This window comes from Myodes glareolus, chromosome 2 (genome assembly GCF_982192425.1).
Source record: "Myodes glareolus chromosome 2, mMyoGla1.1, whole genome shotgun sequence".
Lineage (NCBI taxonomy): Eukaryota > Metazoa > Chordata > Mammalia > Rodentia > Cricetidae > Myodes > Myodes glareolus.
Window position 1 is genome coordinate 214,551 of NC_142027.1, and position 21,466 is coordinate 236,016.

The 21,466-nt window shown below is 35.4% G+C and overlaps 1 protein-coding gene and 1 pseudogene across 1 annotated transcript; one reads left to right on the forward strand and one right to left on the reverse strand.

Moving 5' to 3' along the window:
- Positions 1 to 5,675: 5,675 nt before the first annotated feature.
- LOC148122818 (olfactory receptor 4C46-like) lies at positions 5,676 to 6,586 on the reverse strand (annotated as a pseudogene).
- Positions 6,587 to 18,798: 12,212 nt separating this feature from the next.
- LOC125399501 (olfactory receptor 4P4-like) lies at positions 18,799 to 19,731 on the forward strand. The gene has a single exon (XM_048432919.3). The coding sequence runs from the start codon at positions 18,799 to 18,801 to the stop codon at positions 19,729 to 19,731; it is 933 nt and encodes a 310-aa protein (XP_048288876.3).
- Positions 19,732 to 21,466: the final 1,735 nt, after the last annotated feature.

Genomic DNA, 21,466 nt, shown 5'->3' on the forward strand with positions numbered 1-21,466 from the left:
TATCCTATCCATATCTGTTATCTTATTGCCATTCACAAGAATAGCTCTACAGCAATCATGAAAGTGTCCAAATTTCTTCAACATGTTGATTTTAATCCCCTTGAAAAAAATAAAAAATTTCTAACTCATGAGTGGGGTTGCTAGATGATATGACAATTCTGTTTATAAGTTTTAGAAGAAGGTCTGTTTTTTTTTTCTTTTTCTTTTTTTTTTTTTAGCGAGAGAGATTGTACTGGCTACATAGTTTCTGTAAGGACCTGGGAATTTTTATGGAACTTTTTGCTTGCTTAGGAGCTGGTAATGGCACTGGGTTCAAATGCAAGATGTCTAGGGCTAGTTGAAAACAGGATGTCTAGCTAGGACACTGAGCTCAAAGAGCAGACCACAAAGTGTTCCTGGTGACAGGCTACCTGTTAACACCTAGCTCTGTGGTCTATCAGGGAACAGTAAAATTGACCAGTATGGGGAGGAGGGCTTGCTAGAGATAAGTGAGCATGTTACAGATAAGGTACACCTTCTCTTTTGAAAGACCAACTGCCTTGACCCAAAATGAACCTAGCTTTTTTTTTTAATTAAAAATTTCCACCTCCTCCCTTTTTCTTTCCCCTCCCCCCCCACCCCATCCCCCTCCCTCTCCAATCCAAAGAGCAGTCAGGGTTCCCTGCCTTGTGGGAAGTCCAAGGTCCTCCCCCTCCATCCAGGTCTAGGAAAGTGAGCATCCAAACAGACTAGGCTCCCACAAAGCCAGTCCATGCAGTAGAATCAAAACCCAGTGCCATTGTACTTGGCTTCTCAGTCAGCCCTCATTGTCAACCACATTCAGAGAGTCCAGTTTGATCACAGGCTCCATCAGTCCCAATCCAGCTGGCCTTGGTGAGATCCCTTTAGATCAGTCCCACACGTCTCAGTATGTGGGGCCCACCTCTCATGTCCTGCCCACCCCTTGCGTCCTGACTTGCTCATGTTCTCCCTCCTTCTGCTCCTCATTTGGACCTTGGGAGCTCAGTCCAGTAATGTCAACCCCAAATGATAAGGAACCTCTCCTACCTATGTGCTGTGTCCTGAGTAGTTGACGAGTCCCCAGCCTGCAATCTTTGAATTTGCTCAAAATCTTCATCATTACATGCTATCTTTAGTCTTTTCAAAGTTACTTAGCTTTTTTAGAAATATCCCCATGAATATTGCAATTGCACAATTTCTATTCTTTCTTTGAACATGGATAAAAAATAAAATGATAAATTAGAAAAATCAGTAAATAGGAATCATGATTAAATTTTGACAATGCAGCATACTTAATATAAAATTATAACTTGGGAAACTGCATATGAATATATATTCATATGTTTATATTTATATGTATATATATATGCAATTGGTGGTATTTCTACAAACTACTTTAAAATATAACTCTATTTAAAATTTGAACTAATCAAAAGAAAAAATTTTTAAATGTTAGCATATGTGCCTTATTGACTTGATAATCCAACTAAATCCATCAAAGATTCAAATTTTTATTTGTCTTATTGGTCTACATTTTGAGAGCTATTAGGTAGAAAAGCATGATTCTATAGAGAAATTCATCACTCATATTTTTCTTTGTAATGTTGCTGTAATTTCACATTACATAAAAGATATTATCTTACCCACTTACAGCAAACAATTCATTATTATGTTCACTCACACTGTTAGTAATTATCAGGCCCCACATCTTTTCCCTTGATCGATTCCTTCATTCTGAGGCTATGAAGGTCAAACTATCAGAATATTAAATTCAAGAAAACAAATGTCCTTTTCGGTGCACTAAATCTGCATGCCACCCAATCACAACCACTTCCTAGCCCATTTTAATACAGAACTCTTCTTTTTCTCTAAAAAATTACATCTGCTATGTCATTTGCTGCTGTTTTTCTGCCTGAGTCACGTTATTCCTAGAACACCAGTAACCCTCAAAGATGACCCTGGAGATTAAATCCACAGGCAAAAGCAAAGAGCCTTTATTCAAGTTTGAGTTTGGAGATCCTCCATGTGTTTGATGCAGCAGTATGATCACCAAGTGCTGAGCTTGGGCAGGGTAAGGTTTTCATCATAGTAGAGGTTGGGGGTGAAGGGATTTCCAGAGTTCAAGACCCTGTTTGGCTGATATTTATGAGGGTGTCCTAATAAAAGGGGAATAGGTGTGTGCCAGACTCAGGGGTGCCTAGTGATCTTATCAAATCTTATCTAAAGGTTGGAATGCTCAGAATATCAGGTTCTTTGCCTTAGATATTGTCCAGGTCCTGAGTGGTGTCAGTTTATAGCTTTTCCTGGAACCTGCCAGTAAACTGAAAATCAGGACTACTCTCTTGACTGGTTGCTCAGTGTTTTAAACCTCTTCTTGGCAGTCATAGTAGTTTCTGTTTCTTCCAGACAGCAGGACTTCTCATAGTACTTCCAGCTTGCCTTGTCTAACAGTAATTTCATTAGTTTCTGTTGTTTACTCTTGATATAGAGGGTTTAGTGACTTTGGTGAGATTAGGAACTTCCTGAAGCTATCTTTTGTTGTTTACTTTCTGTCTTAAGGTGCTTTTCTGTAGGATGGACTATCTCTGAGAAAATTGTTATACAATATAAAGTGTTCAATATCATCAGTTTCTTTTTTTTTTGTTCTGCATCTTTTTTTAAAAATTTATCTATTATTTATTTATTAAGAATTTCCACCTCCCGCCTCTCTTTTCCCTCCCGCTCTCCACCTCCCCCTCCCTTTCTAATCGTAGGCACTGGGTTTTGATTCTACTGCATGGTCTGACTTTGTGGGAGTCTGGTTTGTTTGCATGTTCACCTTTATAGACCTGGATGGGGGTGGGAGGACCTTAGACTATCGTCAGTTTCTAAAGAATGAAAATGACAATTGCAAGGAGATGCTATTTCAACCTAATTACAAATGCTTCTATCAAGAATACTAGAGATTACAAAGGATGAAAGGATGGTAAAGATATAGAAAAAGTTCAACTACTGAAACATTGTAAGGGAATGTATTTTAATATAGCCATTATGAAGTACTGCTGTTTGGAGATTTAAACACACACACACACACAGAGAGAGAGAGAGAGAGAGAGAGAGAGAGAGAGAGAGAGAGAGAAATACCGATGAGCCAGCAATTACACTGAGTACATATACACATGACAGAATACAGTATTTCTAATGAGATATTAATATTGCTGATTACTGTATCTTTATTAGCAATAGACAAGGTATGTAACCAATTGAAGTTGCCATCAAAAACAATTTTTTATAAAATTTTATAAAGAATAAAATTTTTATAAAGAATCAAAATTTTATAAAGAATAGACAATGAAGTATATATATATATGTAAAATAGAAGTAAATCTTATCAAAGATGGGGACATTTGTTGACTGAAATAAGACTGACATAAAATAGACATCATGTGATCTCAGTTATACTTGAAATATAAGACTGTAAGAAACATAGAAATGGTTAAGTTATGGATTTTATAAGTCAGAGAGTGGTATTTATAAGTAGATAATAGGACAATGTTAGACACAAGGAGTGACTTTAGATCTATTGTACAGCACTGTGACTCTAGGTCATATAGTAACATGTCATGGAAGCTTTTAGGACTAATTACAATGACAGGTAAAATAAGAACTGCTGCCAATGGAAACATGACATTCTGAGTCCTAAATCTGTGACTCTAATCACCAAGTTGGATAAGACAAGGGTCAAAAAACTTGCCACTAAACTCCAAGTGCACAATTCTATGTTTTCTGTAAATAAATATAAATTATAAAATTAGAAATATATATGGATTTTGGCTTTTTTTTACAACACAATTTCCAACAATTTTGAGATGGTCTTAAATAAGTTTCTTTCATTTTGTCAGAAGTAGTGTTTAAAACATTGTTGATTATAAATTCATAATTTTGTCAACTCTGAAAATACATCAAGATGCTATGTGCTGCACAAAATATTTAATCAAAATTTAATATTTATGTTAAAGTTGACAAGTATATCTTACCCCATATAAATTTTCTATCTTCTGTGATACATGATAAAATTATAAACATACTAAAAAATTGTTCTAAGAAATAAGAAATTTTACAAATAATTTTAATCCATATTATTGAATATTTGATTTATATACCCATTTTATTACTCAATACTTGAAATAATGGAAAAGTTTCTTATGTAGTGGGCTTATCAGGAGAAGGGTTTAATAAAGCCCTGAGTTTGACAAAGTTAGGTTTTACAAATCTTACTTTGTTAAAATAATACTAACAGGATTAAAATATCTTGTAAAAATTAATGATTTTTTTAAGGTTCAAAAACATTTCATTATATAATTATATCACATTTTCTGCATGCAACCATATGGCAATAGGCATATAATTCTCTATCATATATGGCTTATTTTGGGTAATGTTTTATGGCATTAAGAACATTCATTAGCTTGTGAGTCTCATTTCCATGATTTTGTATAAAATCTCGGAATTGTACTTTCCTGGATCAAGGTGTGATCTCTGTGACTCCCATATGCAGTGGGAAGGTTGGTCCTGCCTCAACTTGTTATACCAAGCTTTGTTGACAACCATGCAAGGCTCTACCCTTTCTGAGAACTGCATGGGGAATAAAAAGGAGGTGGGGGAGGGAACAAGAGAAGAGGAGGGAGGGAAAACTGTGGTTGATATGTAAAATAATAAAAATATTAGTAAAAAATCAGATTCCCATTTCAGGTTTAAAGAATTCTCAGATTATTATGCAGAGATTATAAAGAGTCAAGCCCCAAGTTTTGACTTATATTCCTGAATGAGTTTAAAATAATACAATGGAAAAGATAAATATTTTTAATGGTTAATAAACTTGTCTTTATATGCAACAAAACTGTCTTTAAATTGCACCTTGTAGTCTCAGGTCAGAAGGATTTTTTTTTTTGTCTGAGAAAACTATCATGGCCTTCTGTGAGAGCAGGTTACTGCAAGACAGCACTTATCCTCCTTTGGGATTACTCCCACCACCCACACTCACTTCTACATCTAGGTTTACATTTATCTCAAAATGAGATCGGTGAGCTGATATACTACATCACAAAGGCCTGTATGAATAGACTAATTTATCCAGAGACTATGAAATTGATAAAAACTGTGAACTTTTGTGAATGCCTTAACTAGTTCTCTAATCACCATTCTCTTCAGTCAAAACTTACTCTAGGAAAAGTCACTGAATTGGAAAACATCTACGCTAATATACAAATGAAATTATGGGATGGCAAAGGATCACTGATCAGGACATAACTTCCAAAAGCATTGTTTGCACAGTTACATAATGAACAACATTGAAAGTAGAAGCCAGAATTTTCTGACCTGAAAAATTCTATAAATTTAGCTTATCAGATGAGAGCTTTTCTAGAAGAGTGTTAATATAGTCAGTTGGAAATCGGCTAATGGCAGATGAATGGTGTTTGCGTGTGTGTGTGTGTGTTGCTTAGGTTATGTGTCTATTGTGACAAATATGGAACCTGAGTTAGCCTCTTTGCATCTGGGGCACTCATTTCTGCTTACCTCAGTACAACACACATTTAACAGTTATTTATGTATTGTGTAAGTCTTCCATACTGAGATCATCCAAACTATCTACTCCATTTGGTCTCCAGTTCATCTGAAGTTGCATGATTGCTGGTTTATTTGTTGTCTGGCTGAATTTTTCTACTAAACAATCTCTTAATGGCATTTTTCATCTGATTATTTCTCAAGGTGTAGATTAATGGATTTAGCATGGGAGTTATCACAGTATAAAAAATAGCAACTGCTTTATCCATGGGTAATGTAGCTACAGGTCTCATGTACACAAATATGCAGGTACAAAAAATAAGATCACCACTATTATGTGAGAAACACAGGTAGAGTGGGCTTTGCGTCTTCCTTCTGCACTGTGGGTCCTTAGGGAGCACAGGATGACCATGTAGGATATGAGCAGAAGGAGGAAGTTTAGCAGACAGATAAAGCTACTGTTGGCAGCAACAGAGACCTAGAATATGTGTATCAATACAGGCTAAATCAAGCAAAGGGTTCAGATCACACATAAAGTGATCTATGACATTAGGGCCACAGAAAGGAAGTCCAATAATGAAAAGAATTTGTATATCTCCATGAAGAAACTCTTAGCCCAGGACACTCCCACAAGTAAATTACAGAGTTGTTGGTTCATGATGGCTGCATAGTGCAGAGGTTTGCAGATGGCAAACATGACAGTAAGCAAGATGACCTCAGCACATCCAATGAAATGTTACCCAAAGATTTGAGTCAGGCATCCATTGAATTGAATGGACTTCCTTTCATGAAGTGAATCAACAATCAGCTTAGGAGTACTGATAGAGGAGTAGCAGGCATCAATGAAGGAGAGATAGGCCATAAAATAGTACATAGGGGAACTCGGCAGTTGGCTGCTTGCAATGGTGATCAGAATGAGCAAATTTCCTACCACAGAGAAGATATAGATTACCAAAAATACAGAAAAAACAGTTTTTTGCATGTGTGGGTTATGTGTGAGTCCCAGGAGAACAAACTAAGTCACATTGTTCCTGTATTCCATCTAGTTCATGAGACAGGTAATCATATTTCCTGAGGGAAAATTAACACATCCTCATGTTTATTTAATTTCTGTATTATAATAATTAGTGCTTAAATTCTGTTAATCAATAAAATGCAACAATATTTTCTGTAAAAAATTCAGAAAGAATTCTAGATACTTATGACTACTTAAGACTATAGGTTTCCTCCTTAGTGAAAATAACTGAAAGTTTATGGATATGAGCAATGTATATAAATATACTAGAAAATCTTAAGTGTGCTGAATATTTGGGGTGACTCGTAATATAAGAGGATTTATAATTATACTCTCAGAGGCAGCTAAATCCACAAAGCATAGTAGGGTGTATAGTTTTTGAATGGAGTGTGCATTAAAGTAAAGTGAAAATATTTACAGCTTATTTATAGGAAATGGACTGTAAGAAAAGTTAAATCATGATTTGAGTAGAAATGTATTAGTGAACTCAAGTAAGAAAGAAACATGGACACTAACATCATAAACTGAGCATTGGCCTTGACTTAAACACATTGGCACTCCCTAGTTAGTAGCGGCTAGAGAAGCTAATAGCAGTAGATGTTGGAGAAGAAGTTCTAGTAATAGATTATTAATGGCACCATTTTCAAATTACTTTTGAAAATCCAAATATTTTGAGCCATGTCCAAATTCCATGTTATATGTAATTGCAATAACAATATAAAGCAACAAAGCAGAACAGAAATTGATGCAAAAAGTGTAGGGTAGATAGTGCTGAGGGTACAGAGAAAATATGGGTTATTGTGAAAGAATTGTTAATGCTTAAGCCTACATGATAATTCTGAAATAGTCCATAACAAGACTGTATTCCTGCCATGGCTACTATGTGCCTTGCACCCAGGACTGCCTTTAGCACTTTAAATAGTCAGTATTATTGTTATTCTTCATCAATTAAGAGAAAAGTACTGCTCTCTAAGTATAAAAACAAAAGCATGAAATGAGATCACAAAACACTGGCTGTTAGCTAACAATTTTTTTTAAAACACTTGTTGGTTCAGTTCTTTGTATACACCAAAGAGACTGTTGGAATATTTTTTTACAAATAGTCATGTTTTCTTCTTTGAAATATTATAACAAAGAAATTATGTTTCCTTCCTCATATAAACAAATAAAATGGCAATGTTAATTATACTACTTTGCTTCTTTTTTCTATTTTTATCTTCCAGTTTTAAAGTATTAAATGCTTCAAATCATTCAACTATATAACCATATTATTACTATGTTAAACAAATGTTGGTCTATAAACTACTTCAAATATGGAATAATGACTTACTAGTATATCATTTTAGAAACAATTTCCTTTGGTGAACATATATAGATAGGCTAGATCATAGGGTGGTACATAATGATTTGACACTTCACTCAATAAGACAATGAGTGTTTCTGCATTCTTAGAAAGATTCTTTCATCTTATCACATCTTTTGATCACTCTTCTTATATATAACTATATAAGAGAGGTTGAAAAACTCTTGGGAACACTGGAAAAATGTGCTATAACTGTGATCTAGTACTTTAATTCAAGAATTATAGGGAAAAATTGATAATTCAAGTTCTTCTTCTAGTCACTCACCTTGGGTTTATTTCCTGACAATTCACACACCTACTTATCACCTTCCCTGTTCAAATCTTATTACAGCATAATTAGTTTAGCTCCATTCTCATTCTGCACCATTTCGACAACCTTCCTTTGTTCAGGCCTCTTCTTGTACCCTGTGGCATAGTTTACAAGATTCTTGGTCATTGCTACAATCATTCCAAATTGAACACAAAAATTAACACACAGCTATAATATTGAAGCAAGAGAAAATATTTGGCTTTTCTTTCAGATCCTCAATTACTTTAGTTTATAATTTTTTAATGTTGGGTTTTTACTGCAAATTTCACAGCTCAATTTTTTCTTAATAATGGGTAAAATTATCTTGTACATATCTACTTCATTTTAGGAATCCATTACTTATTTTTTAGCTTACTGACATCTCTGGTCATTCTATCTTCTAGCTTTTGTGAAGAGAGCATCAATGAACTTAAATGTGTATGTATCTCTACCTAAGCATATAAACTCCTTTGATTATATACCTAGGAGTATCTTATAAACATCCAACATATGTTTATAACTTTTGAGAGCCATTTCAATATTGGCTGCATAATTTTACACCTCCCTATGAACAGAAATGCATAAAACTGCCCTGTTTCTCACCAGAATTTATTTTCAGTTATTTTGTAGATAAAGGCCCTTCTTACTAGGATGAGACAAAATCTCAAAATAAAATTAATTTGGCATGTTTTGATGCCAATTGATTTTGTCAATTTTAAAGAAGGGGTTTAGTTAATTGTGATTATTCTTTCGAGAGCTGTTAATTTCATAGATTATTTTTGGGACATTTTTAAGACTTGATTAATTGCCATGGGAATGTTACACCATCAGTGCTGTTACTCACTGGAATCTACTCCTAAAAGAACCACTCTGGCACCCACTGCCACATAATGCAGCATCCTACCCTTGGCCTGCAATGTCAACAGCACTTATAGGCAGGCATGAGCACCACCTACACCAGTTGAAAGAAAAAGTGAATGACTGATCCCCCAGTTGAACTTCCCAAATTCCTAGGCCTTAAACCCCAGGGCACATCCTGTGCCCCTCCCCTTTCCATGTCAGGCTCAGCAAAGCTGCTGGTTCCTCTGCCAACCAAGCACACCATCCCCAGCTTCATCCATGTGGACAGCCCTCTCTGGAAACATCAACAGATCTTATAGGCTCAAGTGCCTCCCACACTGATTGGAAGTACAACAGTCCCAATAAGCACAAGCACCACTTGCAACATTTGGTACAAGAGATGGGTAAATGCCAGTGTAAATGGCATAAAGGTCAATATGACTCTACAAAGAACTATTGGTCCTACAGCAGCAACACCTGAAAATTCCAATGTAGATGACAAAGAAGTAAAAGTCTTAAATATAACTTTATAAAGATGATTTAGGACTTGGATGATGAAAAATTCCCTAAAAGGAATCATGGAAAATACAAACAAAACTGGAAGAATTCAAGAAATGTCTTTTAAAAAGTCAATAAAAAAACAATAAAACTGTTGAAGGAAACCATTCATGACTCGAAAATTGAAATGAAGACAATAAAGATACGACAAACTAAAGAAATTCTGAAAATAGAAAATGTGGCTAAGCAAACAGGAACTACAGATGTAAACATCTCCAGGAGAATGCGGGAGATGGAAGAAAGCAATAGATTTATCAGTAAAGAAAAATGTAAATCAAAAAATACTTAACACAAAATATCCAGAAAATATGAGACATAAATAAAAAGACCAAAATTAAGAATATTAGAATGAAAGTAGATCCATATCTATCACCATGCACAAAATTCAAGTCCAAATGGATTAAAGACCTCAATATTAATTTGACCACATTGAACCTCATAGAAGAGAAAGTGGGAAGTAGTCTACAAGACGTGGGCACAGGAGACCGCTTCCTAGGTAGAATCTCAGTAGCACAGACAATAAGAGAAACAATGAATAAATGGGACCTCCTGAAACTGAGAAGCTTCTATAAAGCAAAGGACACTGTCACTAAGACAAAAAGGCTACCTTCTGACTGGGAGAATATTTTCACCAACCCCTCATCAGACAAAGGTTTGATCTCCAAAGTATACAAAGAACTCAAGAAACTAGACACTAAAACTCTAATTAACCTTATTTAAAAAATGGGGTACTGAACTTAACAGAGAATACTCAACAGAAGAAGTTCGAATGGCCAAAAGACACTTAAGGTCATGCTCAACATCCTTAGCAATCAGGGAAATGCAAATCAAAACCACTTTGAGATACCATCTTACACCTGCCAGATTAGCTAAACTCAAAAACACCAATGATAGCCTATGCTGGAGAGGATGTGGAGTAAGGGGAACACTCAACCATTGTTAGTGGGAATGCAAACTTGTACAGCCCCTGTGGAAATCAGTGTGGCGGTATCTCAGGAAACTGGGAGTCAACCTACTTCAGGACCCCGCAATTCCACAATTGGGAATATACCCAAGAGATGTCCTATCAAACTACAAAAGCATTTGTCAACTATGTTCATAGCAGCACTATTTGTAATAGCCAGAACCTGGAAACAACCTAGGTGCCCCTCAATAGAAGAATGTTTAAAGAAAGTGTAGAACATATACACATTAGAGTTTTATTCCGTGGTAAAAAACAATGACATCTTGAATTTTGCATGCAAATAGATGGAAATAGAAAACACTTTACTGGGTGAGGTAAACCAGACCCAAAAAGAGGAATATGGTAATATGGTATGTACTCACTCATTAGTGGATTCTAGCCATAGTTAAAGGTCTTTGAGCCTATAATTCATGATCCTAGAGAAGCTAAATAAGAAGGTGAACCTGAAGAAAATCATATAGTTATCCTCCTGGATATTGGACTTAGACAAGATTGTCAGGCAAAATTTGGGTGCATGGGGGTGGGGGTTGGGGGTAGATGTCAGGGGAGATGGGTAGAGAGAAGGGAATGGGGAGGATTCGGGAAAGCTTGGGGGAACGAGATGGGTGGGATGGAGGAAGGGTGGATATGGGAGCAGCTTAATTAAGGGAGCCATTTTAGGGTTTGCAATAGACTTGATTCTAGAGAGGTTCCTAGGTCCAAGGAGAGGTCCCCAGATTGTTCCTTGGGCAGCAGAGGAGAGGGTGCCTGAACTAGCCTTGTCCATAGCCATACTGATGAATATCTTGCATATCACCATAGAACCTTCATCTGGCGATGGATGGAAATAGAGACAGAGATCCACACTGAAGCAATGGACTTAGCTCCCAAAGTCCAGATGAGGAGCAGAAGGAGAGAGAACATGAGCAAGGAAGTCAGGACCACGAGGGGTGCGTCCACCCACTGAGATGGTGAGACTGATCTAATGGGAGCTCACCAAGGCCAGCTGGACTGGGAATGATGGAGCATGTGATCAAACTGGGCACTCTGAATGTGGCTGGCAATGAAGGCTGACTGAGAAGTCAAGGACAATGGCACTGGTTTTTTATTCTGCTGCATGGACTGACTTTGTGGGAGCCTGGTTTGTTTGAATGCTCACCTTTATAGACCTGGTTGGATGGGGGAGGACCTTAGGCTTCCCAAGGGGCAGAGAACCCTGACTGCTCTTAAGACTAGAAAGGGAAGGGGAGGTTGGGAGGGGGAGGGAAAAGGGAGGCGGGGAAGAGGTAGAAATTTTAATAAGTAAATAAATAATTTAACATTAAAATAAAAAAGAATATTAGGGATAGGAGAAAGAGAATTCCTTAAAGGCACAGAAAATATCATTCAACAAAACCATAGAAGATAGTTTTCCCAAACTAAAGAAGGATATACCTGAGAAGATAAAAGAAACTTACAGAATACTAAATAAACTGGATTATAAAAAAAGTACCCTCATCACATAGTAATCAAAACACTGAAGATACAGAATAAAGAATAATATTAAGTTCTACAAAGAAAAAAAGGCCAATTAATATAAAAAGACTGACCTATCAGTATTACATCTGACCTTTTAATGGTGATTATAAAAGTCAGAAGGTCCTAGACCTTCTGCAGATACAAAAAGACTATGGATGCCCACCCAGACTACTATGCTCAGCAAAACTTTCAATTGCCATAGACATGAAAAACAAGATATTCCATGAAAGAAATACATTTAAGGAATTAACCTATTCACAAATGCAGTCCTACATAAAGTATTAAAAGGAAAACTCCAAGGAGGTTAGCTGCACCCACAAAACCCAGACAATAAACAATCTTACACAAGCAAAACCCAAAAGTGAAAAACACACACACACACTACCACTGCCACCACAAAACCCAAAATATATCAGGAATTAACAATCACTAGTCATTAATATTTCCTCATATCAATGGTTGTAATTCACCTATAAAGAGGCATAGGCTATACAAAATGGTTACCAAAACAGGATCTATCTTTCTGCTGCATACACATCTCAACCTCAATGGCAGACCTTAACTCAGAGTAAAGTATTGGCACCAAGATTTTAAAGTCAAATGGACATACGAAGCAAGCAGGTATAGCTATCCTAATATCTAACTAAATATACTTCAAACTAAAATTAATGAATTCTGAATTATACATTACATTTTTAAATGAGCTACACAATCACAATACCTTAATCAAGATCAGAAATATACAGATAGCAAGATTGACCTTAAATTTGTATCAATAAACCAAAATCCATACCAATGCAAATTATTCCTATCTATAGCATATCCCCTTTTAATCTAAACAAATAATTATAAACAATATTTGGGAATATGGGTGTGGTTCTGTCCATACTGCTTCCTGCTGTTTGGGGCATTGTTAATCAGGTCTTTCATTGTGTATCTTGTGTGCTAGGTTCATCTCAGTCAGCAGTTGGGCAAAATAATTTTGAGCAAAGTAATTTTTTGGGAGGTGTTCTCAGCGACCATTCAGGAGGTTGTGCTCTATCAAATATTTGTCTGGAAGGATTCCACAGATTCTCATCCTCTGTGGGAACAAAAGAGAAACCTTTTTTTTCAAAGCAACATATCCTTAGACCCAAATTTGGAAGTCATGATACCTTCATAATATACATGCTGGTTTAGCTTAGCAGCCCATACAATGAAATATCTCTTTGTATTTAGCTCCTTCACAGTCAAAAAATTCAAAGAAATCACAATAATATACATAATCCAGACTCTCTATTAATTTTCCCTCTTTATGTGGCTTTTTCTTTATTTATTCCTTTTAATCTATGACTGTTTGTACTCTGTCTCTTTAAAGATTTTATTCTTTTTTTAAGCATTAACTTTATTTTATGACTCTCTATACTCCTTTTCTTCTCTCTCCCAAGCCTACATACATTTATCAAACAGTATGACTCATCTGGATTTGTCTTTATTGCATATCTGTAATTATTTACTGTCCAGGAATGATTTTTAAAAGGGCAAGCACTCCTAAAAATTTAAGCTGTGTCATTACTAGATTAAATACAGTAAAACAATGCTTGCTCTACCCAACCCAGCATGGCAGAGCCACTTGTGTCTCTGAGCCATGGGTATACTGCCCTACTTCCTGGCACTTAGCTGATTCATTTGCCACCAAGCAAGCAAATTTTGTTCACAAACCCCATCCAAATGCTCTGTCTCCAGAGCCAGGGGTCGCACTGGTAGCATAGCCCAGAAAGCCACTTTTTTCTACTATGGCTGAATCAGGAAAATCTCTCTTAACAGAGATGTGGTATGCCTCCATCAAACAGCAAGAAGCTGTGTTACGCTCCATGTTTTTGTTTCTAGAATTCCTTTTCTAGCTCTTTCGGGTTTTAAGTGGATTCAGTTGTCCATGAGGGCAACAATCTGTAGGAGGAGGGCCTGCTTGTTCGTTCCTGGCCTCTGTCTAGGTTAGAACCAAAATAACCACACAGAACCTATACTAATTAAAACACTGCTTAGTCCATTAGCTCTAACTTCCTATTGGCTAACACTTATATTAATTTAACACATTTCTATTATTATGTGTGTTACCATGTAGCTGTGACTTACTAGGTAAAATTCCCAGCGTCTTCCTCCAGCCGCAGATCCATGGTGTCTCTGACTCCACCCGTCTTTCTCCCAGCATTCAGTCCAGTTCTCCCTGCCTACCTAAATTCTGCCCTATCAACAGGCCAAGGAAGTTTTTTATTCATTAATGGTAATCACAGCACACAGAGGAAACTCCCACAACATTGCTCCTTTCTCAAGAGTCAAACAATTCAAAGACAACACAAAGCATACAGCTCTCAGACTTTCTGTGCATTTTCCGTGGCTTTTTTTTAACTCTTTTTTAATTGCTAATTTTAATTTTTGCTTTTCTGAGATGTTTTCTCTGTGTACTTTTGACTGTTCTGGAACTCACTCTGTTGATCTGGTTGGACTCAAACTCAGAGAACCAACTGCCTCTGGCTCCCAAGTGCTGGGATTAAAGGCATGTGCCACCTCTTCTATTTTTAAGGACTTTTTCTATCCTTTTCTCTCTCAAGCCTGTATGTATTTTTAAAAGCATTGTAAACCATTTAGAGTTTTCCCCCATCTTAATCTGTCCTTCATGTATATCTGTATTTTTTTCTGACCATGTGAGTCATTAATCAGCTAAGCATTATGGCAAGGATTAAAATTGCTGCTTTACCAGCTTGCTCGACCCCTTTCCTTATGTTTTTGAAAGTTTAGCTTGTAGAGGTGCAGGCAAGAAGCACGTGTTTTGCCAAAACTCTGTGGAGTTTCTAGATCCATGTCATCACCAAAAAAGCATGCTAGTGACTGCTCATAATTATCATTTAAGTGTTTGTTGGCAGACCCTCTTAAAATAGCTGAGAGGTTTATGCCATTAATGCTGAGTCAAAAAGCCCCTCTAAAAAAAAGGTGCACTTCTGCTCACCAACACAAAAAACAGAGTACTAGAGAAAACCAAGCTGTTGCATTTGACTCTGTTCTTGTCAGTCTCAAACCCGTTTTTGTAAAGCTTTCTCAGGTTTTATGTGGAAATTCTTAGCAAGCATTTGAGCGCCAATGAATTATTCACAAAAATGTGCATCTTAAGTTGCAAATATCATGCAAGTTGCTTCTAATAAGAGAAAAAGTAATTCTGTATATTAAAAATAACAAGAACAATTATTTAGGTACTGGAGATTTTTCCACTTTAAGCATTACCCTAATGTTAGTGAGTACTTTTAAACACAAAGTGTTATATAGGTCATCTAAATTTCCAATGAACATAATTAAACATTGAGGAAGAATTTTAAAACCTCCATAAAATAATGATTTTTAGGATAATATTGATAAGGATAATTTAACAGTTGAAAGTTATTCCCTGAACAGGGATATAGTTACATTAGAAGAAATCCAACATTTATTACATATGTCATAAACACATCACCTATTGGCAGCTTCTGTTTTTTTTTTAAAAAAAATCTCAAAACAAAAAAGTAAAAAAGTTACAGGACTTTATTACTACCAGCATAAATATTGGAGAATTCATGTCAAAGATCTAATACATGTATAAAATAATTATTTAATGTGTGAACACTCCATAGTGTTGACTTTACAATCAGAGCTGTAACTACTGTCCAGGCCAATTGCAAAATGTGCTCCTGAGACTGTTCCCCTTGGGTTCACCAGTCTTTTAGCTTAAAGTATTTTAGGCAATGAATCTATAAAAGCTGCAGTGGACTAAAGATTCATGGGAAAAATAGGTGCTTTTCACATCTATTCTTTTGTTTCATCTAAAGGTCACAGAGAAAAAAGTGAAAAAATTTCAAAGAACACAAGCTATCCCAGAAAAATTTCCTGAGAGAAGTAAGTATTGTAAATAGTGCTACATATATATAGCTATGATTATAAAAATACTTGGGGTATTGTTTTTATTCTACATAAATTTTAATATTAATAAATATCACTTGTAAATTCATTTCCTGAAATATCTTTGCTCACAGTTTTTTTTTTTAAGAAAATAAGACACGTACTATGGAAATTTCTAGGGAAATTTAGTTTGACAGCCAAGATTTCAAGTCATTTTTAAAATTACGATTTTCAGAAATATGCAAACAATGTTGAGCTACAAGTTCCCTGTTTGTCCTATGCAGCCTTGCTCTGTTGTGTGCCTATTTAGAAAACAGGCCTAAGTTAAAATGCACAGGATTCATCAAGTCACCATGAAGAAACAATAGGAAAAGTGATGAAAGCTATTTAATGCTATGTTCAAAAAATTATTCAAGTTAAATATAAAACATGTAAACTCTTCTTTTCCTCTAATTGCATGAGTCATTGAGATTATGTAATTTTACAGTTTCTTTCAATAAGGTAAGCTTATTCAATGTAGCATAAAAATCATAGAACAATCTTCCTGAAAGTTAACACTGATAAGATATTCTCTTGGTTTTAACCTTTTATTTAAGTCTCAAGTGTTACATTTCAATGCTGTATATCATTTCTATTTTTTCCAGTCATAAACTGGTTAACATATCTTTGTAAAGATTTTGATTCAGAGGACTTTCTGAAGAGATGAGAAAATGGGGAGAGTAAAAGTCGGGTAGAAAGAGAGAGAAAAAGGAGAGAGAGAAGGAGGGAGATATTGATCTCAGTTGCGTAGGAATATAAAAATTAAAAAAGAGAATAGCATGTGTCTGACATGACAATCATCAAGTAAATGTTAGAAATAGAGGAAGGAGATGAGCTGGATGGGATTGGGTCATAGAAGATGAAGGACCATACAGAAAAGAAGGATAGAAAAACCTACAAATTAAAATGCTGTTAACGGAACAACACTATTCTCTCCATTTCCTGAATTTGGAAATGCAAAAAAGCGATCCACTTCATACTTCTGACTGCATAGTTAGAGACACTCTTAATGCTATAACTTCTCTGCCATGATTAGGTGTATCTTCAAAGTTGGACCCCAAATGAGCATACCCCTTCCTACCTCCCTCATTCCAGAATTTCGTCCATCATCTCCCATCCTTCCTTCTTTGGCTCATCCTTTTTTTTCTCCATTATCCCTTCCCTATCTATTTCTCTTCCTTCCTTCTTTGCTTCTTAAAAGTCAAAGTAAAAAGAGAACAAAAGAGACATTGGGAGAGAGTAGAACTTTAGGATATTTCAACATAATGGTACGTTTTCATTGAACTTCTAGTACTCTATGGAATAACCTTGGAGTATTTCTGTCCATACAGATCTTCATTTGATTAGATAATTTGATCATTGCAAGTAAGATAACCCTAGATTTTTATGTTAAAAGAATTTCATAATTACCTAAATATCTTGGGAAACTTTGAGCTATTAAGATTTGTGCTTTGTACAGTTTTGATTCTCTAGTTTTTTTCTTTGACTTTTCAGTTCACAGATTTTTTTTATATAATATAAACTTGAACTAACTAATATAAAGTTAATACTTTCTTTTTTCTATTTAATAGTTGCTTAATGTGATGACAACAAATATTCTTGTTGGGAAGCATAAAATCCAGAGTATCACATCTTCTGACCAGTTGAAGTATGTTGCATGGAAATTTCCTCACTTGTAGAAAAATAAATTCACAGCATCTGAGCTTTATATTCTTCTGACCTTACAACATCTACTGAAAACCCAGATTTGTTTAAATCTATAGTCTTTAAAAATAAAGTATTGTGTTGCTGAAGAGAACCTTGAAAAACTGTTAAAACATGGTACAAATGAGTGCTTATTCCATTTGTTTTCCAAAATGTCAACATCACATGTCTACAATATTCTCAGCATGCAATGAAAAGAGCAGGTAATGTCACTAGGAAATGAACATGTCTCTGTAGTTACTCTACCATTTCAGCAGTTAGTTCTAAAATGTACTTTTATATTTTAAATGAAATAAAAGAAAATGTAGTTTCTATTGAAAAGGCAGGCATATAGTTACATCAAGTTCTTTATTCATAGACTTTCTGTGTCTTGAACTTCATTAGAATTATCCAAAGAAAAGCCCTGAAAGTCTTGTCAGTTAACTCAGGCTATTTCACTGGTGTAATTAAGAGCATTGCACCTTTTAGAAAATGACTTTTGATTCCACATGATTTATGAAATGCTAATTTTGGCTTTGAGTTGTTATAGATAAGTCATGTATGACATACAGAGAAAGGAATTTTGAGATATTTTATATTTAATAAATGCCATAAAAATGTAATATAATATAATTATTATTCACAAGGAAGAAAAATGGGTGGAATTCTTGTTATTGGACAATATTACAGTGGAATTAATAGAATGGAAGTAGGAAATATATTCAGCACTTAGATATGCTTCTTATGTAACAATGTGTTTTATTTGCTTAGATTGGCTATTTCTATAATTCTTCACATTTAGAATGATTGTCAGAACAGACCTCAATTGGTTCTAAATGAGTTAAATATATGCAAAATATTTATAAAATTTCTAGGAAGAGAAAAGTAATTAATAATATTTAGTAAAACATTGGTAGTATGATTATATATTTTATCTCAAGGAATTAATTAATGTTATTTAAAAAATCGAAATATGATGATTGTTATTCAATCTGCAAATTTCTAGAAAACTAAAAGTGCTATAAAAAATGTGCCATTAATTTTTTTTAATTTCGGATGGACTTAGTTTCAATTCAGCATTTTGTACCCACCTAGAGTTCATGGGAAATCATAAAAATATCACTGAGTTCGTTTTCATAGGCCTTTGGGAAAATAGACAAATTGAGCTGTCGTTCTTTCTCTTGTTCCTGTTGTGTTACCTGGCTGTCTTAATGGGAAACTCCATCATTCTAGTCACCATCACCTGCAGTCACTTAATTGAACAACCGATGTACTACATTCTATGCCACCTTTCCCTCATGGACCTCTGCTACACATCCACTGTGGTTCCCAGGCTCATTAGGGACTTGGCTCCTACAAGAAAGAACATTTCCTATAATGAATGCATGACCCAGCTCTTCACTGCCCACTTGCTGGCAGGTGTGGAAATCTTCATCCTGGTGTCCATGGCCTTGGACTGCTATGTTGCCACTGTCAAACCCCGGCACTACATGATAATCATAAACAGAAAGAGGTGTCATGTGCTGATTGCTATGGCCTGGGTAGTGGGTTTCTGGCACTCTATTGCTTTACTTCTTATGGTGCTCAGTCTGCCTTTCTGTGGTCCCAACCACATCAATCACTACCTGTGTGATGTCAAGTCTCTTTTGAAACTGGTCTGCAAAGATATCCATGTCGTTAGCATTTTAGTAATTGCCAATGCTGGGATGGTGGTCGTTGCCATTTTTCTTGTTCTAGTTTCTTCTTACATACTCATACTGTATAATCTGAGGACAAGATCATCTTCCGGGCGCCGCAAAGCTCTCTCAACCTATAGTTCTCACGTGACTGTGGTAGTTTTATTTTTTGTGCCCTGCATTTATATTTACATTCTACCTGCAGGAAGTGAGAACAAGGATAAGGAAATTTCTGTGTTTTACACTGTGATTGCCCCCATGCTGAATCCCCTCAACTACACTCTGAGAAACAGGAAGATGAAAAGTGCCATGCACAAGGTGTGGTCTCGAATGTCGCACTCAGAGCTGAATAAATGAAACATCCCGGTGATTCTTGTCCAATGTTCCCAGGTCAGATATCATTTGAAAGATCACAGAAAGCACAAGTTATATGTGTATGTTTGGGGGAGATGGAAGTGGGAGTTATGCATCCAAGAAGCAACAAGTTCTCCCAGAGATGATCACATGGATGTGAAAACTGCAAAAACGGCCTTGGTTTGGTATAGTGTTTGCTTAGGACAGAAAAACCCTACATTCCTTTCCTAGCCACCCCCTCAACACACACACTCAAACTGAAGCTCATCTTTACCTACTTCATTCTGCTGTCTCAGAAAAAAATTGTATGAAACTGTTTTTTTTTTTGTTATAGGAATTTAATCCATCTTTCTCACTTGTTTATTTTTACTCTTTTCTTGGTTTTATGTTTACCTATTGTCATGTATTCATTGTACATGATACTGAATTTTCTAAAACAATTTTCTCATATGTATATGGCATACTTTGAACACATTATGTTTCCACATTTATATCTCCTTACCCTAATATCTCTTCCACAGCTAATTTGGGTCTAAATATATAATGTGAGGGCTCACTATGCTGGAATAGGTATAGTGCTATGATTATAGACTTTGGGATTTGGGGAGTTTTGGGAGACTTTTTGTCTATGTAACACTTGTTCTCTGTGTTTACTATTCTGTAATAGTTATATGAGTATATTTTCATGGTATATATATCAGTCTGTAATATTTCATAAATGGAGGATCTCAGTTAATCAATTGAAGTCATAAGACGGCTTGTGTTATGAGATACTTTCTTTTATCCCTTCCTTTCTTCAAGTCAGGTCCTGCGTGTGAATGTACTCCAGTATTTCTCCCAGATCCAGTGCATTTTTACTTCATCCCGTCACCCCAGCTTTCTCTGTTTACTTGGATTGAGAGTCCATGTCTTATATATAACCTGTTCTTACATTCTCAGGAAGATTCTGGAAACGTATAAATAGGCCTCAAACTCCTTCCTATTTCCAATATTTCTATGTCTGAAGATTTTTCTATTTTTTAAATAATCCTGTATTTGGGAACAAAATTTCTTAAAAACAAAATATTCACAATTTGATTCAGCCAGGTTATGAATATAATTTACCCATATTCACATAAAATAAATGTATAATTGTTTGTACCTTATTTTTCCATGAAATGACTATCAAAAATTAAGGGCTAAATACACATACCTACTGACACTAATATATGCTGGATTTTTTATATTTATGTTCATTGCAATGTATCACTGAATTATAACCTCTATTTTTGTGGGTCTTTTATGAAAACATATTTTCTATGCTTTTAATTCTGTATTGTATTCTGATGTCACCTGAAGTCATTTATTATGATAAATAACTTTCAGAAAAAATGAACTCAATCAATGAATGATTCCACAAATCTCTCAAAGAGACAATAGAGTTTAGCCTGCTCAGAGTTCCTTGTAAAATATCACTTATTTTCTACACTAGAAAGATATTGCTTCTCTACTTGTTTTCCCATGTTTTATACAGTATTAGCAATAAGTATTCTGTCTCTCAGAACAGTATATTTATTCTCTTTGTTTAGCTATTTTCCTCTACCAAGCAATCTGTATTTCTTCGGTCAGAATTCCTGAATTCATTCTGTACATAATTCCTTGAATGAGCTGTTTCTTTCTTAGGACCATGTGGATATGAGGAAGGGGAGAATCTTAAAGTCATTGCAGTACATCTGTGGTGTCATGAACTCTTCTACCT